General features: G+C 39.7%; 3 protein-coding genes and 1 pseudogene across 5 annotated transcripts in view; all 4 read left to right on the forward strand.

Moving 5' to 3' along the window:
* LOC120552263 (leukocyte elastase inhibitor-like) lies at positions 1 to 12,022 on the forward strand. 2 transcript variants are annotated; one of them, XM_039790147.1, is made up of 10 exons: positions 1 to 139; positions 911 to 1,092; positions 5,740 to 5,850; positions 7,254 to 7,394; positions 7,616 to 7,733; positions 7,867 to 8,009; positions 10,113 to 10,190; positions 10,462 to 10,551; positions 10,637 to 10,817; positions 11,024 to 12,022. In XM_039790147.1, the coding sequence occupies exons 2-10, from the start codon at positions 916 to 918 to the stop codon at positions 11,251 to 11,253; spliced, it is 1,269 nt and encodes a 422-aa protein (XP_039646081.1). In that variant the 5' UTR covers positions 1 to 139; positions 911 to 915; the 3' UTR covers positions 11,254 to 12,022. The 2 variants fall into 2 exon arrangements, with proteins under 2 accessions (XP_039646081.1, XP_039646082.1); XM_039790148.1 differs by lacking the exon at positions 5,740 to 5,850 and having other exon boundaries at positions 11,024 to 11,253.
* On the forward strand, positions 8 to 25,207 carry LOC120552264 (leukocyte elastase inhibitor-like). 2 transcript variants are annotated; one of them, XM_039790149.1, is made up of 10 exons: positions 8 to 139; positions 16,845 to 17,026; positions 19,515 to 19,655; positions 19,889 to 20,006; positions 20,122 to 20,264; positions 20,998 to 21,075; positions 22,192 to 22,269; positions 23,964 to 24,053; positions 24,130 to 24,310; positions 24,516 to 25,205. In XM_039790149.1, the coding sequence occupies exons 2-10, from the start codon at positions 16,850 to 16,852 to the stop codon at positions 24,755 to 24,757; spliced, it is 1,248 nt and encodes a 415-aa protein (XP_039646083.1). In that variant the 5' UTR covers positions 8 to 139; positions 16,845 to 16,849; the 3' UTR covers positions 24,758 to 25,205. The 2 variants fall into 2 exon arrangements, with proteins under 2 accessions (XP_039646083.1, XP_039646084.1); XM_039790150.1 differs by lacking the exon at positions 8 to 139 and adding an exon at positions 13,557 to 13,610 and having other exon boundaries at positions 24,516 to 25,207.
* Positions 31 to 25,913, forward strand: part of LOC120552265 (leukocyte elastase inhibitor-like) — a 73,058-nt gene continuing 47,175 nt past the window's right edge. Inside the window, exon 1 of the mRNA XM_039790152.1 lies at positions 31 to 139. The gene's annotated coding sequence lies outside the window, so the exon portion shown is untranslated. The remainder of the gene's footprint in view (positions 140 to 25,913) is intronic.
* Positions 13,596 to 25,913, forward strand: part of LOC120552268 — a 21,604-nt pseudogene continuing 9,286 nt past the window's right edge.

Consider the following 25,913-nt stretch of genomic DNA (forward strand, 5'->3'; position numbering starts at 1 on the left):
AATCTATGGGCTGTGGCTATGTGTTGTTGGGGCGTGTCAGGAGACAAGCTTGTAAATAAAAGCTAAAGTTGCAGACTGAAGTCTTCCTGTATCGGAAAGACTCTTAATCGCCCGAGGACCATCAGAAAAGTCTCTGTATGTAAGTAGAGGATGAGTCTCATTCAGTTAGCTACACTGTTGGGGAAACAGCAGTAGGCTACGTTTATCCAGACTAGAAGGACATTGATTCCTAAATCACTTTTACCTGACCGGTTAAACGAGACAGACTAGGCCGTGTGTGACAGGCATAGAACAGTCAATGGTTACAGGTGAAAAGTCCTGTACCTCGCTGACTCACGGTCTTTGTAATGCAACGTTAAGTAGAATGCGTGGAATGTGTGGAGCTACTTAATGTAACCTAAGTACTTTATGTTTTTTGCTATCCAAGACCGATAATAACCATTTCAGATGTTTTTTCTACCATATCGCATTGAAAAATCTGGAAGTTTAATAATTTCTTGAATATGTGATCTTTTATAAATATATTTACAATCTGCTGGTAAATTTGCATAAACACCACCAGCTATGCAGCTAATTTAAACATTATGTTAAATTATTAACCACTACTTTACTTTGTTATTATTAATATAAACAGTAGGTGGGTGAAGATTTGGGTAGGTGAACTCATTGTTATAAAATCTATACTGAATTAACTCTGCTTGGTCTATTTAATGTTTGTCTTACTGGTTCAGAAATGGTCTCAATAGATCAGGTATTCATATTCAGAGACTTTCAATGTAATTGTAAATTAACCACTATCTAAGTGGAGTTTGGCCCAATGAGAGAGTGAGATACTAGTCCGTTAAAGAGATAAAAACATTATTTTAAATTTGTAATAATGATTGCTCTGTCCTCCTATCTTCTGTGTCAGACACAATGGCATCTCCAACCCCTCTGTCCAAGGCCAACAACACCTTCTCTCTGGCTTTGCTCAAAAAGTTTGGAGATGACGACAAGACGGAAAACATCTTCTACTCCCCTTTCAGCATCTCTTCAGCCCTGGCTATGGTGATGCTGGGGGCCAGAGGAAACACAGCCACACAGATGTCAGAGGTATAATACATATATATATATATATATATATATATATACACACACACACACACACACACACACACACACCAACTGTCTTTGTAAAAAGTAACAGATACAGTGCAGGTTTGTGCACCTGGTTTGGAGTGGTTTTGTGAAGCTTTTAATCAACGGGGTTGATGCTTTGTTTCTTCTAGTGGACAAATTATGCCGCTTTTGCATTATAAAATGCACTCCTTTACAAACACCGCCACAAACTGTGTAGGAGTGGGAATCGCCAGAGGCCCCCAGATACGATATTGTCACGATACCTATGTCACGATACAATATTATTGCTATTTTAAACCTATATTGCTTTGTATTACCTTTTTTTCAACTTCAAATGATGTCCCTTAAGGAAACTTAACATTGTCATTTATCTAAAAAGATAAATTTCCAAAAACTCAAACATCTAGAGGACACAAAAAACAATTGTTTTTATTATTCTTGTACCAACAAGTTAAATTCTCATGTGCAATTTATAAAATAAAAGCTCAATACTTGCCATTGGTGTATCAATACAGTATTGCCACGGAAAATATTGCGATACCATGCTGTATCGAATTTTCCCCCACCTTTTAAAACTGTGTCTTTTGAAATTACCATAAAGATAACCCAGCACCTCTCTTTGTACAGTATATGAAGAATGAAGGGCAGAGTGAAGAACTGAGGCGTGTAAGCCCTTACTCAGTATGAATCACCAGTTTCTTTCTTTCAGCGTCAGCAAGAACGACAAAGATCTCTTCTGTTCAGACTTGAACTAGAATTTATGGGGGGGTGGCTCTGTGTTGTGTTACTATAGGAACAGAAAACATTATATGGATGTGTAAGGGCAATAAAGATATAGGTAAAGTAATCTGTACACCTTATCAGTTCCCATTATGTGCAGCAGGCATGTCCGCTCGTCTGGCTGCCAGGGTAGTTCCCTAAAGTTGAGTCGCTAAATGGATTCCTAAGTTTTTACAAAGTATGGGGTTCCTTTGGTAAAAAACATTGTCAAAGCTTAATTTATTTCTATATAGGGTTAGTAATATACTGTTTGACTGCTTTATATTTTTACACCGTGAGGAGAATAAACCCTCTCACACAGTGGCAGTGTCTGTGTACCAGAAGAAACAACAGAAGGGCCTTGGCAATTAAAATACAGTGAGAAATAAGTAAAGGTAGTTAGAACGTTTAGGTAGGAGTTAACATGGTGTAAAACGACAATAAAAGGATTGCCAAAGCAAAGCCACGCCCAGATGACTGGACTGGTGGAAGTGTGATAATGTGGGAGGGGCAGGACCTTACTCTAAATCCACCATGTTTCTAAGAGAACAACTCCAGTCATTTGAAATTATAATATTGTGAAAGATTACACAAGAAAAGTGAGCATACTGCGTACTGTAGTTACTCACCATCATTTTACAACACATAGTCTCATCACTTAACTTACTATGCACCCGTGTACAATGTAGATAGTTGTAGAATGAATTTCTAAATTATTAGGAAGTATAGGGTTCCTTTGGGAAACACATTGTCAAGCTTTATTTGTCTATCTAGTAATTATCAGTAATATAATTGTAATAGAATAATAAGTGATTTACACTTTTACACCGTGAGGAGAATAAAACCTCTCACACAGTGGCAGTCTGTGCACCAGAAGAAACAACAGAAGGGCCTTGGCAATAACAAATACACTTAGAAAATCAGTAAAAGAAAAATTCTAAAGAATTGCTAAAGCAAAGCCACACCCAGATGACTGGACTGGTGGAAGTGTGAGAATGTGGGAGGGGCAGGACCTTACTCTAAATCCACCATGTTTCTAAGAGAACAACTCCAGTCATTTGAAATGATTATATTGTGGAAGATTACAGAAGAAATTGATTACAACATACTGTTGGAAACTGTGGGGAACTGGAGCCTGTGGGGAAATGAATTGTTTGAAGTGCAAGGTGACAGTCAATAGTGTTAAAAGTTATTAACAGCAATGTGCAGGTTACAAATATGATAGAAGATATTACAGTATTTTGTCCTTTTTGTTCCCTGCTGTCTTCTGATTCAGTGACAGTGGGGTTATTACCATGTTATTAGACAAGTTCAGGGACAATGTCGGTGTTATAATGTATTACAGCCAGTGGTGGAATGTAACTAAGTTCATTTCCTTAAGTACAAATTTAAAGGGGTGAGAGAATGCAAAACCGATTTTCACCTTGTCATAGTTGAATAACGACAGTTTGGTGGGTAAATAGGACATACATAGAACCTCAAAATCCCATTGACACCTCTTGCCATTGCAAATCTCACAATTTGAAACTGCCTCTGAAAACGGGCAAATCTCAACGAAGCTCATAGTTGACGTCAACTACGCTGCTGTACCTTATTTGGCTCTGGTCTCTATCTTTGTCACGCCCCGACATTAAGGGCTACACCACTGATCTGACATCAGGTAGTCTTCTGAATAGGTCGTGCAGATCTCAGAAATGGTATACATTGTTCATCTGTTATTTTATCACTAAATTCACTTCTGAGACTTTTTTATGCTAGAAATCAACTATGTAGAGGTCAAATATGGGCCATTTTACGAAAATAGATGGCTAATTGCAAATTTTGTCCGACTGTGTGTCGGAATTCAGCGGCCAGTGCTGCCTGGGTTGCTGCCTCGCTGCCCAGCCTGTCCTCCTTCACAGACCCCGGCCCCGCTGTGAGGTAGATGGAGCTCTGTCACGGACGGCAGCCCTCGGTGCTCCATACCCGCACAAAGTCACCGTTTCTGGGTTACTGGACTACCAAACGCCGCTGCCCTGACAGAGCTCCAGGGCCTGCACCTCCCCTCTTCCTGCTAAATGCCCGGTGTGTGTGAGTGAGAGTGCGGTCAGCGAGCTTGTTACACCAGCAATCTCTTACCACAGGTTCCAGTTAATCTTATAATGGATATGTGTGTTGAGTTATTTAAACAAACAATCGGGGAAATAAACGCCTCTTGTCCATGAGGGAGCTGGATGGAGCTCTATCATTGAGAGCTAGCTAGCCTCCTCCTAACGAGACCTCTGAAATTCACAAAAATGCATTAAATTGAAATCGGACAAAAGTGTTAGCTAAGCTTTGTAAGACCTTAGGGCAGCTGTGATATACATGGCGTGACGAAATTCAAAGTCTAAATATACTATAGTTATGCCGAAAGTGTAGCTGCGATCTTTTCCCATAGGATTGAATGGGACACATAGCCTAGCTAGCAGCTCCTCCTAAGGAGACCCCTCAAATTCACAAAAATGCCTTAAATTGAAATCGGACAAAAGCGTTAGCTTTGTAAGACCTTAGGGTAGCTGTGATATACATGCCGTGACGAAACTCAAACTGTAAATATACGATAGTTATGCCAGCAGCTGGCAGCCGGCCAGCTCTGTGGAGCACCGCCCCAAGCCCCAGTAGTCCAGTAACCCAGAAACCGTGACTTTGCCCTGGGTATGGAGGCTGCTGCTGTCATGTCAGACTGTGTGGAGCTCCTAAAGTCTGACACGTCTTACCAAATTTGCAATTAGCCATCAATTTTTGTAAAACTAGCTTTATATAGTTGATTTCTCGCATAAAAAAAGTATCAGAAGTGAATTTAATAACGAAATGGCAGACAATGTATAACGTTGCATTGTCTAAAATATGAGACCTGCTTTCTCGTCTGTGTATGTGGTTCGCTCAACCAATCAGCGCACAGCTCATCTAAATATTCATGAGCATACCATACTTGTGTGAAATACCCTAATCATTCTATCACCCCCTTTAAGGTACTTGTTCTTTACTTGAGTCTTTTCTTTTCTTTTCAATCCACATTCTACTTCTACTCCACTACATTTCAGAGAGAAATATTGTACTTTTTACTCCACTACATTCATTTACCAGCTTCAGTTACTAGTCACTTTATAAATTAAGATTTTTACTTGTAACGGAGTATTTGTTCAGTGTGGTATTAGTTCTTTTACTGAAGTAAAGGATCTGAATACTTCTTCCACCACTGATTACAGCCTTTTATCAAAGAGTTCACCCTATTTTAAATGAATTGTGTGTTGTGTATAAAGGCTTGTATCATGTGGACCCGCCAACAGTTTTGTTGTCATTACTTAAAATTCCTCATGGGGGCGACAGAAACTATGCACTATAGCTTTAAGGGTTTTAAAATCAGAGAAGCATTTATGACATCAAAGTGATATTGTTGTCAACCAATTGAATAAAATTAAGATATTTTGCTTAAATCTTCTCTTTACTTTTGGCTTTGTGCCAAGTCATGCACCTTTCCCAAGGCACACTGATGTAAATGTAAATTTAAAAGGCCCAATCTTGTGTTTGCTGACCTCCAGTTCCTTCCTCCACTAACTCAGAGGTGTAGTCAGGGTGCGGTGAATACACCCTGACTACATTATTGGGTAAGGATACTCTTAAGGACCAGAAAGTCCAGTTGTGTAAACTGGTTTCTCATAACTTTTTTCTGTTTCGCTGTTTGACTTGGTATAGTGTTTGATCCATCTTCCAATCTAATGGTAATGTACCGGACAACGCCTGCGGAATACATCATTGTTAGGATGATATTATAACTTCCTGTACACGACCAGAGACACATGGTCTCTAACTTAACAGTGATCACAATTGCACCCCAAGGTCCTCTGCTTCACTAAGGCAGAGAAGCCGCGGCATGCAGGAGCAAAGCAGATGCAGGGGCAGCAGCAGCAGCAGGTCCAGTCCAGACTGCCAGCGCATCTGCTGAAGGGGGTAACTGAGTCAACAGCAGAGGAATAATAAACTAACTGAGGGGCATTTTACTGTCTTTTATGGGCATTTTAACAGTCATGGTGTCATCTGGTGAGGGGAGAACTTGGAGACAGACGGTGGTTTAAGAGAAAATTCCACACTTATTTTCACTCTGCTTTGCTTGCTGATCTCCAATCTGCTGCTGTCTTGAACTGAATTTGAGAGAAAAAAGCAATGCAAGGGTGCAGCGCTTGTTTACTGAAGGGTTAGTGTGTGTGTGTCCAAACAGCTCAAAACCCTATAGTATTACTTAATACACAGGAATGTAGTCCTGCCATTTTTATGGTTTCTCCCTGGTGTGCTTCTTATCTCTTATAAGCAGCTGCTGGAAACCAGTGTGATTAGACTTCACCCTCACTTACAAATTTGAAATTGAAATTACTTGAAAATACTTCAGGAAAATTAAGTACACATAAATAAAGCTGTTTCCTTTTGTATATATGCCATATCCTAGTGTGTTACTCTGATAACACTCTTGTATGTGGTTAATACCAAAGTTAGTGAACGTCATTATGACAGTCTTCTGAAATGCTGATTTGGATGCACACCAGACAATACATAACATCCTGAATTCAGCAGAATAAAAAGATGGACATTTGTTTTTTGAAGATAACGATGTAAAAAACAACATGGTGAAGGAATGACGTGTGTCTTCATGTATATGTTTCTGGAAGGGCTCGTCAAAGCTTGGGCAGGCATCTCCATGGGTTCTTTTAAAGTCTGTGTTTAAGGTGTTAAAGAGTTCCTTCTACTTTTTCCACGTCTGGTTTTTTTATTGTATTTATTATGCATTTTGCCATATTTTTCAGTCAGTGTTTGGATGTCGTACACTACCATTGTCTTGAAAATGATTTAGGTGTTCTCAAATACAACATGTATGTTATTTGGAGGACTGGATAATGGATTACTGAAAACCTTTCAAATTTTAAATAGTACACCAGTAAAACATTTTACTACTACTACCTATTAGGTAGATCATTATGGACCAATCTATTGGAGTTGTACTAGACTATGCTGATACCATTTGCATATCCAAATTTTAAATACCTTTTTAACCTTTTTTTATGACCAATTGATTTACAAGAGACAGCTTTACAGACAAAGAAATAGGTTTTAGTTTGGAAGTATATTACGTGAGTGACTGTGTACTCTAGTTATCCACCATCATTCAACATGCATGCGTAATGTAATGCAAATGCATAGCATGGAGCACAAAAGTCAACAACGACAACCAAAACATTTTTTATTTTGTCTATACTCTCATCAATTAATAGGCAAGATGCCCAGTCTAATATACTGTTTATAATAGACTGGTCTGTCTATGCTCAGTGCATCTCTGTAACAGTTGTCTCCTTTGTCCACAGTGCCTAAAAACAAAGGATTGTCAGGATGACGTCCATGTTAGCTTTGCCCAACTGCTGAGCGAGCTCAACAAGGCTGGTGCTCCGTATGCCCTCAGTGTTGCCAACAGGCTGTACGGGGAGCAGTCCTACCAGTTTGTTGAGGTGTGTATGCTTAGCATGTGTGTATGCATCTTCATGACTATGTGTGGTGTGAGAGGCACTCATGGGAATCTTTAAGCTCTGTAAGAAGAAATAATGAAATGAGGGATGAATGATGAAGTGGGCAGCTGTTGTCCACTCCCTCATTGTGAAATACTTTCCTGGCTGTAATGACTTTAAATTTCACTAACTAAATTAAGTAACTGTGTTGTTGATGGTTCCAGGATTTCTTAGGAAAAACCAAGAAGCACTACAACGCAGAGCTGGAGACTGTTGACTTCAAAGCTGGCTCAGAGGCCGCCAGGCTCAACATCAACAGCTGGGTGCAGAAGCAGACACAAGGTGGATCATACACACTAACATACACACTACACACATGGAAACGTGGCTAATTAGCTTACAATTTCATCAAAACTTCAGACTTGCTTTCAGTTGTGTGCCATTGCTTCACGTATGTGTCAATTATGTTTACCAGATAAAATTAAGGATCTACTGGGCAAAGGTGTGGTGGACAGCCTGACCAGGCTGGTGCTGGTTAATGCCATCTACTTCAAAGGCAACTGGAACAGGCAGTTTGAAGAGAGTGCCACACGTGATGCTCAGTTTAGACTAAACAAGGTAACACTACTCTAAGAAAAAAATAATTAGACTAACACTGATTTACAAAACCTCAGTAAAATGGGTTTTTAAATCTGTATTATGGTAACATAAACCATTTATGCCACTAGGACGATAATCCTGACTTCTTCATTAAAAGTTGTGAAGAAGTGTAAATGAAAAGAATTTGACATCAACCTGACCATATGAAATGGTGGAAACCAGGGACAAAGAGGGTGACATTTGATTACTTAATAAAAGCTAATTTTTCTTGAAATTTTTCTATTGCATATTACTCAAGGCTGGGAGGATTTGTTGTAGGAAGGTACCTTTTCTTAGACCATATGTGTGAGGGTAGGAATTAAAATCAAGGGGGTAAGCATCTGTCAACAACCCGTAGCTCTTATTGCGCCATTCTCACCCGCCGTTAGCATTCCATTGACTGCCATTCATTTTTACGTCACTTTGAGAGTGAATAAAAAGACTTTATTTGTCCATTGTTTACTTCTAAAGAAACACGACAATGTATAAAAGGCTCCATTACCTTGTACCTCACGTTATGGCTCCGTAGCAGGCGTTTTTGTAAAAATAGGCTAACGATTGTGTCATAACCAAGTGACTTACTGTCGAATAGTAGAGGAATTACCATATAGTACAGGAGAAGCATGCAGGCAGATTCGTCTTACATTAGCTGTTTAAGTTTAATTACTAATGTTAACTAGCATTTTAGTTAGCAATAATTAGCCTGTGCCTATGTTATCTCCTTAAATATACCTACGCTCTCTGTCTCTGCAAGATTGGGAATGATTGAGATTTCTCTCGGCACAGCTACCAGAAGACTTGGTCCATTTTATATATACTATCTATGATTAAAATTGAACGGTAGATCAAGAGCTTTGCATTCTGGCCTCGGGTCTCCTTATGTCAATACTGCCCCCACTGCTCCGATTCTCCAGGCAATCTCCTGCTCCATGACCCATCCTTGTGAGCAAGACCTCTAGGTACTTAAACTCCTTCACTTGGGTTAAAGACTTCTTCCCTACCAGAAGTAGGCACTCCATTGATTTCCTGCTGAGAACCATGGCCTCAGATTTAGAGGTGCTGATCCTTATCCCACCCACTTCACACTCAGCTGCGAACTAATCCAGTGAGCGCTGAAGGTCACAGACCAATGATGCCATCATGACAACATCTGCAAAAAGCAGCGATGAGATCCCCAGCCCACCAAACTGCAACCCCTTCACACCAAGACTATGTCAGCTCGATAACTTGTCCATGAATATCATAAGCAGGATTTTTAACAAAGGAGAGCCCTGGCGGAGGCCAACCCTCGACTGGAACAAGTCTGACTTAGTACCGAGAATCCGGACAAAGCTCTCACTTTGGACGTATAGGGGATTTGTTAGCTCTGAGAAGAGACCCCCTCACCCCATACGACTCGCAACACGTGGGACGCAATCCCGGCTCTCCCGGGTGAAAGAACTGCTACGGCGGAAAATCACTCGCAATGTAGGTCAATGGCGGGCGATTTGCGTTGATAAACACGCTAAAAAGCAATTATGTGTCTTGATAACACGCCAAAATGGCATACGAATTGGCGTGTCATACATAAGCCACTTCATGAGATCAGTCTGTATTTTTTAAAGAATATTGTTGGGCTTTTCCGCCTTTAATTTGACAGGACAGCTAGGTGAGAGAGAGGGGGAAGACATGCAGGAAATCGTCACAGGTCGAATTCAGACCCTGGACCTGTGCATCAAGGCATAAACCTCTCAGTATATGTGCACCTGCTCTACCCACTGAGCCAACCCAGCCACTAGCGATCCTTTTATATAATGGAAGAAATACAAAATGTACTGTAGCTTAATGCAGCTTTAAATGTACTGTAGAGCGTGTCAAAGAGTAACTTAATAAGAGGCTGAAAAGCAGTGTTTTGCAGCTACCTCTGGTTGAAAGTTTCAAGATTGTTGCACCTCTAAACAACACCCAACAGTGATGTCACTATGTACTGACCACACCCTGCTGAACATTTCTACATCACTGAAACAACGTGATGTGTACAAGATTTCGGTTGGTGTTAAGTTCCTCTTCAAGCTTATGTATTTTGCTGCTTACTGTTTACAGAATGACACTAAGCCAGTGAAGATGATGCACCAGAAATCCAAGTTCCCTTTGACCTACATTCCTGAAGCCAGCTGCCAGGTAATGATGCAATTGAACCAATCGTATAACCTTTTGTTAAACAGGATTTAATGAGATTTCAATGAAATGTGAATGATTCAAAGGAGAATTGAGATTTTGGTTATGATTCATTTACCATAACTGTGAAACTAACTACTTAACAAGTTGTTTTGTTGTTGCATGGAATTGCATGGAATCCTATAAACTATCTTGTTGATACACAAAAAAAACAGTTGTCAGACCAGTATATACTGTACATTTGCTGTAATGTTTGAAACCCTCTGTTGAACAGATCCTAGAGATGCCTTACAAAGGGGAGGAGCTCAGCATGCTCATCTTTTTACCCAATGAGATGGAGGACAGTACAACAGGTCTGGAGAAGGTAAGACACACACACACACACACACACACACCCACATAAAGAAACCCACAGACAAACTAATAATTGATTCTGTGTCCACCCCCAGCTGGAGAAGCAGCTGACCTATGAGAACTTTATGGAGTGGACTCGTCCAGACATGATGGATAAAGTTGAGGTCCAGGTGGGGCTGCCTCGGTTCAAGTTGGAGGAGTCATATGACATGAAGGAAGTCCTGGTCAGCATGGGCATGGTGGATGCCTTTGACATGGCAAAGAGTGACTTCTCTGGTAGGACATGTGCCTGGATCATATCAGATATATTCATAATCATTTAAAGAACAGGCAACTGAAACCTGAACTGTCTCCTGTCAGTTTAAAAGAGACAATAGTTAATATAGAGGTTCTCCCAATTCAATCTACTCTAATCATGTCGTAAGGTAATTCCTGGCGTTATATTTATTTAAAATATTCCGTCTCCTTCTCATCTGTGACAGGCATGTCTCCTGCTAACGACCTGGTAGTGTCAAAAGTCGTCCACAAGGCTTTTGTGGAGGTCAACGAGGAGGGAACTGAGGCTGCTGCTGCCACTGCTGCTATCATGATGATGCGCTGCATGCCCATGCGTCCAACTATGTTCATCGCAGACCATCCCTTCATCTTCTTCATCCGACATAACTCCTCCATGAGCGTTCTCTTTGCTGGCCGATACTGCTCCCCTAAGTGAGCAATACATCGTTTAGAGTAGTGTTACTCAACTTAAAGGGGGGTTACAATACATATAGTGTTGAAACAGTATATATATAGTATTTGATTTGGTAGAACTATAAAAACGTTGAGAATTACAGCCCTAGAGTTTTAATACTAATCACACCCTGAGTTCCCATCCTATATTTTCAACACCAGAATGATAAGTAAAAACTGCGGTGTTGCATCACTTCTTATATTCTGTGTTTATCCTAAACATTAGGTTATTGCATTGTTTATCTTTTGCACCTAATCTCATTAGTGTATGTTCTGTTTACTTTATGCATGGCCCTCTTTTCTGTATCCTCACACCCTACCCTAGTTAATCTATACCGGTAAAGTCTAGTTTATCTTCTCTTAAACCTTACACCCTTTGAAAGAATTTGCCTTTATCACAATTTCTATTATGCCTCTTTTTTCAACTGCCAAACATCAACTGTACCATATTATGAGACGATTGCAGATTCTCTGCACTTTATCTACAGAACATGCAATTTCAGCCTTTAATATATTCAGTTAACCAAAGAGAATAATGTGATTAAATCCCATTGTCAGAAAGATATGAACTTGGTAATTATTGGAATTGTAATCAAGAAAGTGCACTTATTTGTAATTGTACCACTATGCATATAATGAATTTAGACTATAGAAAAAGAGCTTATATGAAGGTTTGAACTGGTTTTGAATCCAGGACATTTTATGTATGCTTAATGCTATTACATATGGAATAAAAGTGTGTGGTTTACAAATATTGTCTGTCACCATTTTTTCAAACCTTTTTTTTTGTTTGTTTTTTACATTTTCTCAGACCTGTGTAATAATATGTATAACCTGCAGTTGGATCTGCCAAGAAAAGTAGTGGGATTACTAGTAACACGACACTGTAGAACTGTTAATACTACACTGGTTGTCTATGAAAAGTCTTTATCATATTACTTAGTGTTAATGTATAACCTCAACTCACAGTAGTATAATGCTTTGATCAATACTATATGAGGAAGGACAAGTAGGCTGTATTACAGGAACTTTTTTAGTGTCCAATTTCTGTTGTGTTTCTTCTCTGAGAGGGGATTAAGAATATATATAAGGCTACCTAAACAACGATCAATGATCACCAAAATGCTCATGGCCATATCTTGTCATGAACACAATTGCCTGTCAAAAAAATTAAACCGAAATCCAACGATTATCTCACATTAACGTAACTTATTTCTTCTTCAGTGGCGCCTATATGGCGAGAAAACATCTTAACGTGGTTTAATGTACCTAAACAAATATCAATGATTACCAAATTTATCTTCCATATTGCTCCTCATAACCACTGAAAACTGTCAAAAAATCCACCCAAAGTCTAATTATTATGGACGTTATCTGACATTAAGCGTTTCTGCTTAGATGCCTAGGAAAAAGCTTAAACATGGTTTAATGTCCACCTAAACAACGATCAATGATCACCACATTTCTCTCTCATATTGCTCCTCATAACCACTGAAAACTGTCAAAAAATCCACCCAAAGTCCAATTATTATGGACGTTATCTGACACATTAAACCACGTTAAGCCTGTTCCTCGCCAATGAAGAAATACACGTTAATGTGAGATCGAGAAATTTGGTGATCATTGATCGTTGTTTAGGTACATTAAACCAAGTTACGTTTTTTCACGTTAAGCGTTTTAGAATGTCCCACTTGGGGGAAACTTCCGATTCGCAGCAATTCCGATTCGGGGGAAATTAAATAATGCAATTAAGGGGGATTTGCCGTAAATCTGAAAATGTGTTTTTCAGAATAATAAGCCTCTCTGGGATAATTTAGTCCAGATTTGACAAGTCTAGATAGGTTATAGTGGTTTTGGATCTGGACCTGGTGTAATGTGGTCTACATATGAAAAAGAACAGGGAAATCCCCCTTTATTGCATTTTCACAAATATAATAAAGCTTTCACAAATCTGAAACGGTGTTTTTAAGAATCTTTAGCCTCTCTGGGATAATTTAGTCCAGATTTGACAAGTCTAGGTGTATAGTCGTTTTGGATCTGGACCTGGTCTAAAATCTCTGCGTTCTCATAAAGACAATAAAGCTTTCAATACAGTAAGAGGTTCAAAAAAGGCTCAGTCACTCAGCAATGTAAATTATTTTTAAATTAGTTTCCCTGCTGAATCGGACGCTGTGAATCGGAACTAACTTCAGCTTTAATTACATTTCCCCTTAACTGCCGAATCAGAAACTTCAGCGTCGTTTTTCAGGGCGTGTCAGGAGTCAGCTTGTAAATAAAACTGAAGCTTCAAACAGAAGTCTACACCTTCTTCCTCGAGGACCACCAGGAAAGTCTCTGTCTGTAAGTAGAGGATGAGTCTCATTCATTTGTGACAGTGGGATTTATTTTATCATTTAGATTGTAGTGAAAAGTCCTACTTTGACAGTCGTTTGACATGGCCTATAGCGTTATGAATGGAGTGACGTTATAGTAAATGTTATTTTATGTAAGGTAGGCTAAGTATAATGTAATATTTAGTCAAGTTTATTTATATAGCACGTTTAAAACAACCAGAGTTGACCAAGTGCTGTACAAATTGAAGTGGCTGGCACAAGTAAAATCAAAGCAAAAGGAATCATAAAATAACACAAATAAAAGCAATAATAGCAAGAAAATACAGTACAACATATAAGAATAAAAGAATCTTTAAAAAATTGAATTAAAAAAATAGAATATAATTTTTAAAATGCTAAAAAAAAACTCTTAAGAGCAACCAAAGGTCATTGAATACAAATATGTCTTGAGATGTGTTTTAAAACTGTCAATGAAGGGGGAACATCTGAGACAAAGTGGGAGATTATTCCAAATCTTTGGAGCAGCCACAGAAAAGGCACGATCTCCCTTACCCACTAACCTCGATCGAGGAACAGTTAAAAACAATTGATTCGAGGATCTAAGAGGCCTGGATTTGGAGTAGGGACTGAGGAGTTCTGAAAAATACTGGGGAGACTGACCATGAATGGCTTTAAAAACAAATTAAAAGAATCTTAAAATCAATCCTGTATTTAATAGGTAGCCAATGCAGGGATGCTAGAATCGGTGTGATGCTTTCTCTTTTCCTTGTGCCAGTCAGAAGTCTCGCTGCAGCATGTTGCACCAGCTGCAGAAGAGGCAAAGAGGAATGGCCAACACACAGGTACAGTGAGTTGCGATAATCAAGCCTGGAGGAGATTAATGCAATGGTGACAGTCTTCGTGTCATCAGAAGACAAGATGGCCTTCAGTTTAGTAATATTCCTGAGTTGAAAAAAGCAACTTTTCACCACTGAATTGATCTGCTTCTCAAAACGAAGTGATGAATAAAAGATGACACCAAGTTGGGCATGCAGGTTAAGAGATAGCAGACCCAGGTGGCTAGCTATGCTCGCTGTGGTGTTAGGGGGACCAAGAACAATCACCTCTGTTTTGGAGTCATTGAATTGTAGGTAGTTTTTGGCCATCCAGCATTTTACATCCTGGAGGCAGTTGAGAATGGATATAACAGAGTTGGAATCCCCCGGATTTTACGGCAGATAGATTTGTGTATCATCGGCATAGCAGTGGAAGGATACATTGTGTTGGTGGAATATATAGCCCAAAGGGAGCATATACAGAGCAAATAAAATAGACCCTAAAATGGAATCTTGGGGTCCTCACAAATGGTTGTGGATGGTACAGGACAAATGGTGTCAACAGGGTTGAGAACTGAATTTATTGTATGGAATAAGGCTTTGGGACTGTGGTGGTTTTTGGAGATGATGGTGTCAAAATATTTAGCCCTTGCTGCTTTAACCGATAATTAGCCAGACAGCCTTTCAGCATCTCAAAAGACACCTGTCCTTTTTCCATTTTCTCTCTGCCTTTCGACATAGTTGTCTAAGAGCACGCATGTCACTATTCAGTCAAGGCTGAGATTTGGCTCTAGGTTTGCTGATAGTCAGAGGGGCAATAGAGTCCAAGATATTTCCACAGATTGAATTCAAATCTGTGATTAAAAGAGTCCATAGTTCTGAGAAATTCAGCGCTGGCATTGGATGGAATGTCCATATGAATATTGAAGTCCCCAGAGATTACAATCTTGTCATAGCCTAAAACAACAAAAGAATTCTGAAAATTCAGTCCGAAATAAAGAATTCTGTTTGGGAGGGCGGTATACAGTTACACAAAGGACAGGCTTTGTACCACCTATTTTAAACATAAAAACCTCAAAACTGGTATAAGCATTTGTACCAATAGGAGTGCACCGGTGGCATTTTTTTTAAATGACAGCAATATGAGCAATACCTCCTCCATGGCCACTAAGCCTGGGTGAGCTAAAGAAGTCGTAGTTGGGGGGACATACTTCTAAGAGCTGGCTATATTCACCAGACTCCAACCAGGCTTCCGTGAAGAAGCAGAACAAGAAATCTAGGAGGGTGGAGGAGATAAACTCATTTAGAATAAAAGTCTTTTTTGAGAGGGACCTCACATTTAGGAGGGCCAGCACACATAACCACTGGTAATGCAACAGCAGTGCATTTTATGTAAAGAAGATTGTTTTTGCTAACCCTATTAACGGTTTAATGAGGACAGGAGGCCCTATAACAGTCTGAATGGGAAGATGGACCAGTGGTGGTGTTGATGGCAAGGTAGGACAGCAGGGAAGGTTAGTGCTGCAAACAGTGTGCTGAGCTGATGCCAGAGAGGGAGAGAGGGTTTCCAAGGAGTGTGTGTGTGTGTGTGTGTGTGTGTGTGTGTGTGTGTGTGTGTGTGTGTGTGTGTGTGTGTGTGTGTGTGTGTGTGTGTGTGTGTGTGTGTGTGTGTGTGTGTGTGTGTGTGTGTGTGTGTGTGTGTGTGTGTGTGTGTGTGTGTGTAAATAGTCAGTCGCGTGGTAAAGCCTGCACAGCATGCTGGATGTAAGCGGCTAGCATTTGCGAACCTAGCTTGTTTGAATGATTACCGTCTCTCATGAAAAGAGAATATTGATCCCAGAAAAGATTTAGCTACTTAATGTAACACAAGTAGCCTACTTTATTCGTGCTATCCAAGAGCGATAATAACCATTTTAGCTGTTGTTTCTACCATATCCCATTGAAAAATCTGGAAGTTTAATACTTTCTTGAATGTGTGATGTTTTATAAATATATTTACAATCAAACATTTGCATAAACACCACCAACTATTCAGCCAATTTCAACATAATGTTAAATTATGAACCACTACTTTAATTGTTAATACTACTATAGTTCGGTGGGTTAATGTTTGGGTACGTGAACCAATTGTGAATTAACTCTGCTTGGTCTATTTAATGTTTGCTGAACTAAAGACTGAGTCTTGACTACAACGAGGACCACAATGGAAATAAGTTTGTAACTTTCTTGTGTTATCCTCGACAGTTCTGATAAATGTACAATGTCACTGTGTTGGCATTTTGTTATGCATTTATTTCTGTTACTGTCTAATAAATCAATCAATCAATCAATCAAAAAAAAAAAGTCTTACCGGTTCAGAAATTAAAATGAAAACATTATTTTAAGTTTTTAATAATGAATGCTCCGTCCTCTTTCCTGTGTGTCAGACACAATGGCATCTCCAACCCCTCTGTCCAAGGCCAACACCACCTTCTCTCTGGCTTTGCTCAAGAAGTTTGGAGATGACAACAAGACTTCAAACATCTTCTACTCCCCTTTCAGCATCTCTTCAGCCCTGGCTATGGTGATGCTGGGGGCCAGAGGAAACACAGCCACACAGATGTCAGAGGTATAATACGCTTGATGGTGTTTTTTGCCTCCAACGGTGCCTTCCAGGCAGCTAACCTTTATCCTAAACATAACCATTGCCGCGCTGCCTGGAAGGAGATGTTGGGGGCAAAAAACACCAAAGACCATATAAAACACACACACACACACACACACACACACACACACACACACACACACACACACACACACACACACACACACACACACACACACACACACACCTAAACACACATCTGTCATAAAAGTAACAGATTAACATTGCACGCTGGTTCAGAGTGATTTTGTGAATTGCACAAAATCACTCCATTAAAGCACCAACAAACTGAGGTTACCATAATGTTAGTCTCTATCGACGACGATTTATTTACAAGATTGTTCAGGTGCCGCTGGAAGTTCCGCTGGATGTCCTTACACATGTTCCACCAAAACAAGTTCGTTACAGAGGCTATTTTGCAGAGGTACCGTGCCTCTTAGCAAGACGATTGTGGTGATTGGTTTAAAGAAATGCCAATAAACCAGAGCATGTTTTCCTCCAATCCCAGAATGCTGTTTGGACAAACCATAAGCCAGACCCTCCTCCGCAGCGCTGTGGAGGAAGGTCTGATAATGCAAGATTATTAAGTGATAACCCACCATTACTGTAGATTATAGTGGCTCTGAGCCCAAATTCAGGGTCCAAAAGAGTCATTTTGCTACACAGTGATGAATATGAGGTCTATGCAGAGGGCATTTACTAATGCCCTTTGGCCTTTGGTGGCTGTGTAAAGCCCTTAGTGACTATATTAGTTCTTACAGCTACAGTGTGAAATACAAATATTATCCATTTCTAAAGTCTGGCTGGCCATCAGCAAGCCATGTAATTTTTCCTATATTATAAATTAGGTCAAAGGAAACTTCCAAACCATGTGTTTGCAGATAATAGAACACAAAAAATAGGTTTAGGACTAGAGCAAATGCTGGGTAGCATTACAACACTGGAACATGGAAACTATGCATTTAAATAAGAAAAAGAACTGAAATCACACCACAGGAGTAGCTACGGCAGGAGTAGTGTTCTCTTGTGCGACACCTTGGGACTCAGTGGGATAGAATCGTTTATTTTTTTGCTTTATTACAACTCTAACACTAAAAAAACTAAATTATTGAATAATCGCTCTTGTTATTAAATTGAGTGGGCACTCGGCTAGCTGTAGGTATGATGCTAAGTGATAAGGATGACATGTATCCTGAGCTGAGCCTGACCTCTTTTTTGCTTAAACACTTGATCCTATAGGACCGTTAACTTCAGTGGGTCACTCACTGGTTTGCTCTGATTTGAAAGAACAAGCTTCTCCCACTGATTCCACAGCTATCGTCGTTCCTCCTTTAAACCTGCACAAGTTCCAACAAAACAAGTTCCTTCCCTAGACTATTTTGCAGAGGCACTGTTGCTCCGTCTGGCGCTTAGTGCCGCCCAAGATGATTGTGATTGGTTTAAAGAAATGCACATGAACCAGTTTTTATCCTATCCAGGAATGTTGGACTAGCCAGACTTTCCTCCGCAGCACTGTGGAGGAAGGTCTGGCAATGCGAGACTATACCATAATGTTAACCCCAGCACCTGTCTTAGAAGACTTAGTAGTAGTAGTAGTTAGTTGAGTATCTGAATGGATGCCAGCTGGAAGAATATTTGCAGTCTTGTATAATTAAACTCAAATATTCCCAATTAGACAATAAATAGTAATGCTTATAGTAATCATTACAAACACAGCGTTCACTCTTACCATGGTCCCATGTACAATGTAGATAGTTGTAGAATTAATTCCTAAGCTATCAGGAAGTATAGGGTTCCTTTGGTAAAAACATTGTCAAGCATAATTTATGTCTATCTAGTGATTATCATCAGTACTATAATTGTAATAGAATAATGATTGGTATATCATTTTACACCTTGAGGAGAATAAACCCTCTCACACAGTGGCAGTCTGTGCACCAGAAGAAACAACAGAAGGACCTTGGCAATAACAAATACACTTAGAAAATCAGTAAAAAAACATTGGTAGTAGAAAAGGTAGTAGAAAGTTTAGGTGGGAATTAACATGGTGTAAAACAAGAACATTTTGTAACATTTTTCTAAAGAATTGCTAAAGCAAAGCCACACCAGAGCCAGATGACTGGACTGGTGGAAGTGTGAGAATGTGGGAGGTGCAGGGCCTTACTCTAAATCCACCATGTTTCTAAGAGAACAACTCCAGTCATTTGAAATTATAATATTGGAAAAGATTACACAAGAAAAGTTAGCAACTCTAGTTACTCCCCATCATTTAACATAATGTATGAAAATGCATAGCATGGAGCACAAAAATTCAACAACTTAAAGGAAAACTTATTTAGTCTATAGTCTCATCACTTAACAGGCAAGATGCCCAGTCTAATATACTGTTTATATTAGACTGGTCTGTCAATGCTCAGTGCATCTCTGTAACAGTTGTCTCCTTTGTCCACAGTGTCTGAAAACCAAGGATTGTCAGGATGATGTCCATGTTAGCTTTGCCCAACTGCTGAGTGAGCTCAACAAGGCTGATGCTCCGTATGCCCTCAGTGTTGCCAACAGGCTGTATGGGGAGCAGTCCTACCAGTTTGATGAGGTGTGTGTATTTAGCATGTGTGTATGCATCTTCATGAGTATGTGTGGTGTGAGAGGCACTCATGGGAATATTTAAACTCTGTAAGAAGATGTGATGAATGAGGGAGTGGACAGCAGCAGTGTGAAAATGCTCTTCTTGCTGTAGTGACTTTTAGTTCCACTAACTAAAGTTAAGCAAAGCGATTGTTATGTTTGGGTGATCAGAATCAGTAAATGTGTTGTTGATGGTTCCAGGATTTCTTAGGAAAAACCAAGAAGTACTACAACGCAGAGCTGGAGACTGTTGACTTCAAAGCTGACTCAGAGGCCGCCAGGCTCAACATCAACAGCTGGGTGCAGAAGAAGACTCAAGGTGGATCATACACACTAACACACATGGAAACATAGCAGCAACCATTTTTCAACACTTTAGACTTGCTTTCAGTTGTGTGACATTGCTTCACTTATGTCTCAATTTTCTTTACCAGATAAAATTAAGGATCTGTTGGCCAACGGTGTCGTGGACAGCCTGAGCAGGCTGGTGCTGGTTAATGCCATGTACTTCAAAAGTGACTGGAACAGGCAGTTTCAGCAGCGTGACACACAGGATGCTGAGTTTAGACTCAACAAGGTAACACTGCTCAAGGAAAGCATGTAATTGACTTACACTAATTGACAAAAGTCTTCTAAAGTCAGTGAACATGGGTTTTTATATCAATAATATGGTAGAATAAACCATTTACACCATAGACGCTAATTCTGACTTCTTCATTGAAAGTAGTGAAAAAGGGTGAAGGAAACAATTCAACATCAATGCTAGGGTTGGGTACCGAACTCTGTACTTTTTTGGGTACCAACCAAATTACGTCGGTTCTAACGTGGACTGATTCACGCTAAATCAAACAGTGAAGAGCAACACACATTTTAGCCACCAGATAAATGACCACTTAATAAAATGTATATCAGTGTAAGTGTACGCTATATTTAGATTTTTTCACCACTTTACCTTGCCATGAGAGAGCCCTGTTGAAGTTTATGTAGGGGAAACTGAAGGGGTTCTTCAAAGCCACCAGACTCCTTTGACAAAAAAAGTCATTTTACTTACCAGAACATTAGGAGCTGCTCATCTACCACTGCCTCATTCTCTTGGTTAGTTTTTGTTATTGCATGACTTTGGTGAATCCAAACTAACCCTTTAAAACACCAAAGTCACACAATTACACAAACAAAGTAAGTGATCGAGGCAGCCGTAGACCAACAACTCCCATCTTCTGCGAGGAAAAATTATTAGCGAGTTAGCACCGTGAGGAGGTAATCCTAGCCCAGACTGAATTTCGTTCTGAAAGTCAGTGTGTTGTTTTCAGAATGACACCAAGCCGGTGAAGATGATGCACCAGAAATCATGGTTCCCTTTTTTCAACAAGCCTAAAGCCAACTGCAAGGTACTGATGCCATTGATTCATTAATGAATTGTAACTGACCAGGCAACAATCAAACTAATCATTTATAACTTTTTGTTAAACAGGATTTAATGACATTTCCATTGAATGTGAATGATTCAAAGGAGAAAGGATGAGAGTTTGGTTATGATCCATTTTACCATACAGTAACTGTGAAACTAACTGCCTAAAAAGATTTTTGCATGTCATCCCATAAGCTATGTTGTTGATACACATAACACAGTTGTCACACCAGTATATATATACGGTGTCGTGGACAGCCTGAGCAGGCTGGTGCTGGTTAATGCCATGTACTTCAAAAGCGACTGGACCGAGCAGTTTCAGCAACGTGCCACACAGGATGCTGAGTTTAGACTCAACAAGGTAACACTGCTCAAAGAAAACATTCAATTGACTAACACTGATTGACAAAAGTCTGCTAAAGTCAGTAAATTTGGGGTTTTTAAATCAATAATATGGTAGCATAAACCATTTACACCATAGATGCTGATTCTGACTTCTTCATTGACAGTAGTGAAAAAGGGTGAAGGAAAAAAAATTCAACATCAGGGCTAGGGTTGGGTACCAAACTCTGTACTTTTTTGGGTACCGACCAAATTACGTCGGTACTACCGTGGACTGATTCATGCTAAATCAAACAGTGAACAGCAACACACATTTTAGCCACCAGATAAATGACCACTTAATAAAATCTATATCAGTGTAAGTGTACGCTATATTTAGATTTTTTCACCACTTTACCTTGCCATGAGAGAGCCCTGTTGAAGTTTATGTAGGGGAAACTGAAGGGGTTCTTCAAAGCCACCAGACTCCTTTGACAATAAAAGTCATTTTACCTACCAGAACATTAGGAGCTGCTCGTCTACCACTGCCTCATTCTCTTGGTTAGTTTTTGTTATTGCATGACTTTGGTGAATCCAAACTAACCCTTTAAAACACCAAAGTCACACAATTACACAAACAAAGTAAGTGATCGAGGCAGCCGTAGACCAACAACTCCCATCTTCTGCGAGGAAATAAATTAGCAGGTTAGCCCCATGAGGAGGTAATCCTAGCCCAGACTGAATTTCATTCTGAAAGTCAGTGTGTTGTTTTCAGAATGACACCAAGCCGGTGAAGATGATGTACCAGAAATCATGGTTCCCTTTCTTCAACAATCCTAAAGCCAACTGCAAGGTACTGATGCCATTGATTAATTAATGAATTGTAACTGACCAGGCGACAATCAAACTAATCATTTATAACTTTTTGTTAAACAGGATTTAATGACATTTCCATTGAATGTGAATGATTCAAAGGAGAAAGGATGAGAGTTTGGTTATGATCCATTTTACCATACAGTAACTGTGAAACGAACTGCCTAAAAAGTTTTTTGCATGTCATCCCATAAACTATCTTGTTGATACACATAACACAGTTGTCACACCAGTATACAGTACAGGCCAAAAGTTTGGACAGACCTTCTCATTCAATGCGTTTACTTTATTTTCATTACTATTTACATTGTAGATTCTCTCTGAAGGCATCAAAACTATGAATGAACACATATGGAATTATGTACTTAACAAAAAAGTGTGAAATAACTGAAAACATGTCTTATATATTTCATATTATGGCAAGAACCAATCAGCTAAGTAAAGAGAAACGAGTGGCCATCATTACTTTAACAAATGAAGGTCAGTCAGTCCGGAAAATTGCGAAAACTTTGAATGTGTCCCCAAGTGCAGTCGCAAAAACCATGAAGCGCTACAACGAAACTGGCTCACATGAGGACCGCCCCAGGAAAGGAAGACCAAGAGTCACCTCTGCTGCTGAGGATAAATTCATCCAAGTCACCAGCCTCAGAAATCGCAAGTTAACAGCAGCTCAGATTAGAGACCAGATGAATGCCACACAGAGTTCTAGCAGCAGACACATCTCTAGAACAACTGTTAAGAGGAGACTGCACGAATCAGGCCTTCATGGTCAAGTAGCTGCTAGGAAACCACTGCTAAGGAGAGGCAACAAGCAGAAGAGATTTGTTTGGGCCAAGAAACACAAGGAATGGACATTAGACCAGTGGAAATCTGTGCTTTGGTCTGATGAGTCCAAATTTGAGATCTTTGGTTCCAACCACCGTGTCTTTGTGTGACGCAGAAAAGGTGAACGGATGGATTCTACATGCCTGGTTCCCACCGTGAAGCATGGAGGAGGAGGTGTGAAGGTGTGGGGGTGCTTTGCTGGTGACACTGTTGGGGATTTATTCAAAATTGAAGGCACACTGAACCAGCATGGCTACCACAGCATCCTGCAGCGACATGCCATCCCATCCGGTTTGCGTTTAGTTGGACCATCATTTATTTTTCAACAGGACAATGACCCCAAACACACCTCCAGGCTGTGTAAGGGCGATTTGACCAAGAAGGAGAGTGATGGAGTGCTGAGCCAGATGACCTGGCCTCCACAGTCACTGGACCTGAACCCAATTGAGATGGTTTGGAGTGAGCTAGACCGCAGAGTGAAGGCAAAAGGGCCAACAAGTGCTAAGCATCTCTGGGAACTCCTTCAAGACTGTTGGAAAACCATTTCAGGTTACCTCTTGAAGCTCATCAAGAGAATGCCAAGAGTGTGCAAAGCAGTAATCAGAACAAAGGGTGGCTACTTTGAATAAACTAGAATATAAGACATGTTTTCAGTTATTTCACACTTTTTTGTTAAGTACATAATTCCATATGTGTTCATTCGTAGTTTTGATGCCTTCAGTGAGAATCTACAATGTAAATAGTCATGAAAATAAAGAAAACCCATTGAATGAGAAGGTGTGTCCAAACTTTTGGCCTGTACTGTATACTGCATATGTGCTATAATGTTTGAAACCCTCTGTTGATCAGATCCTAGAGATGCCTTACAAAGGGGAGGAGCTCAGCATGCTCATCTTTTTACCCAATGAGATGGAGGACAGTACAACAGGTCTGGAGAAGGTAAGACACACACACCAAACACACATAAAAAAACAGAGACAGACAAACTAATAATTGATTCTGTGTCCACCCCCAGCTGGAGAAGCAGCTGACCTATGAGAACTTTATGGAGTGGACTCGTCCAGACATGATGAATAATGTTGAGGTCCAGGTGGGGCTGCCTCGGTTCAAGATGGAGGAGACGTATGACATGGAGGAAGTCCTGGTCAGCATGGGCATGGTGGATGCCTTTGACGGAGCAAAGAGTGACTTCTCTGGTAGGACATGTGCCTGGATCATATCAGACATATTCATAATCATTTAAAGAACAGGCAGCTGGAACCTGAACTGTCTCCTGTCAGTTTAAAAGAGACAACAAGTTAATACAGAGGTTCTCCCAATTTAATCTACTCTATTCATGTTGTCTGGTAAGACCTGAGTTATATTTATTTAAAATATTCCGTCTCCTTCTTTGTGTGACAGGCATGTCTCCTGCCAACGACCTGGAACTGTCAAAAGTCGTCCACAAGGCTTTTGTGGAGGTCAACGAGGAGGGAACTGAGGCTGCCGCTGTCACTGCTCCTATCGTGATATTGGGCTGTTGTATCTCGCCCCTGCCCCATCCACCCGTCATGTTCATCGCAGACCATCCCTTCATCTTCTTCATCCGACATAACTCCTCCATGAGCATTCTCTTTGCTGGCCGATACTGCTCCCCTGAGTGAGCAATACATCGTTTAGAGTAGTGTTTCTCAACTGGAGGAGGTGGTTACAATACATCTAGTATTGGAACAGTGTACCATTTTATTTGGTATAACTTCAAAAATGTTAAGAATTACCACTCTAGAGTTTCCTAAAGCTAATCACAGCCTGAGTTCCTGTCACCAGAATGATGAGCAAAAACTGAGGTGTTGAATGTTCTTAACTGTGACTACTTGTTTGCATCATTTCTTATATGAAGGAGGGAATGATTCTGTGTTCATCCTTAACATTATGTTCTTGCACTGTTCTTTGTATCTTTTGCCCTTAATCTCAATCTCATCCTTAGGATCTTGTTTACTTTATGTCCTTGTTAATTATTGGAATTGTAATCAACAAAGTACAGTTATTTGTTATTGTACCATGCATGTAATGAATATAGACTATAAAGATAAAGAGTTTATATGAAGGTTTGAACTGGTATTGATTCTTCCAGGTAATTTTTATATATGCTTAATGCATATGAACTAAAAGTGTGTGCTTCACAAATATTGTTGTCACATTTGTTTTTTTTAAAACACACATTTTTATTGACAATTTTGTGTGACAAGATGGATATATAATATATATATATATATATATATATATATATATATATATTTCTACAGGCTTGTCTTCACTGAGAGCAAGAGAGAAGTTAAAATAAATAGATTCTTTAAAAAAACACTTTAAACCCCGAAGTCTAGGGGTGTTACACTATTCAAGCATGAATTATTCAAGTAAAATGAAGACTTCCTTTGGCATGCATGATATTATTCCCCTGAAATGAACACTGTATTAATTTCAATATGCATAATACTCCATTGTCTATTGTGGTCACTCACTTGCTTAGTTGTAAGTAATAGAGAAAAGAGGTCTACTAGCCATGCGTTATTTGTTTAATTCAGAAATCAGTACCTGCACTGTTCAGTCACCAGACCCTTCCAAAAAAATTTTGTCATTCATGTTGTACCTACCGTTTTCTTCTCAAAGTGGTCAATTATATATTCAACAATAAGCCCTTTGTGTGACTTTGTGTGATATGTTTTTATACTTATATGAAGGTTTGAACTGCTATTAGGTCAGGTCATTTTTGTATGTATCCTTATGCTATTACATATGGAATAAAAGTGTGTGGGTCAC

The sequence above is a fragment of the Perca fluviatilis genome, chromosome 22, assembly GCF_010015445.1.
Source record: "Perca fluviatilis chromosome 22, GENO_Pfluv_1.0, whole genome shotgun sequence".
NCBI lineage: Eukaryota > Metazoa > Chordata > Actinopteri > Perciformes > Percidae > Perca > Perca fluviatilis.

What these genes read in the sequence shown, in the direction of transcription:
- LOC120552263 (XM_039790147.1), top strand. Translation starts at nt 916, where the DNA reads ATGGCATCTCCAACCCCTCTGTCCAAGGCCAACAACACCTTCTCTCTG. An exon ending in AGTCCTACCAGTTTGTTGAG is followed by an intron (nt 7,395 to 7,615) that starts GTGTGTATGCTT and finishes TGATGGTTCCAG; the next exon opens with GATTTCTTAGGAAAAACCAA. An exon ending in GTACAACAGGTCTGGAGAAG is followed by an intron (nt 10,552 to 10,636) that starts GTAAGACACACA and finishes GTCCACCCCCAG; the next exon opens with CTGGAGAAGCAGCTGACCTA.
- LOC120552264 (XM_039790149.1), top strand. Translation starts at nt 16,850, where the DNA reads ATGGCATCTCCAACCCCTCTGTCCAAGGCCAACACCACCTTCTCTCTG. An exon ending in AGTCCTACCAGTTTGATGAG is followed by an intron (nt 19,656 to 19,888) that starts GTGTGTGTATTT and finishes TGATGGTTCCAG; the next exon opens with GATTTCTTAGGAAAAACCAA. An exon ending in GTACAACAGGTCTGGAGAAG is followed by an intron (nt 24,054 to 24,129) that starts GTAAGACACACA and finishes GTCCACCCCCAG; the next exon opens with CTGGAGAAGCAGCTGACCTA.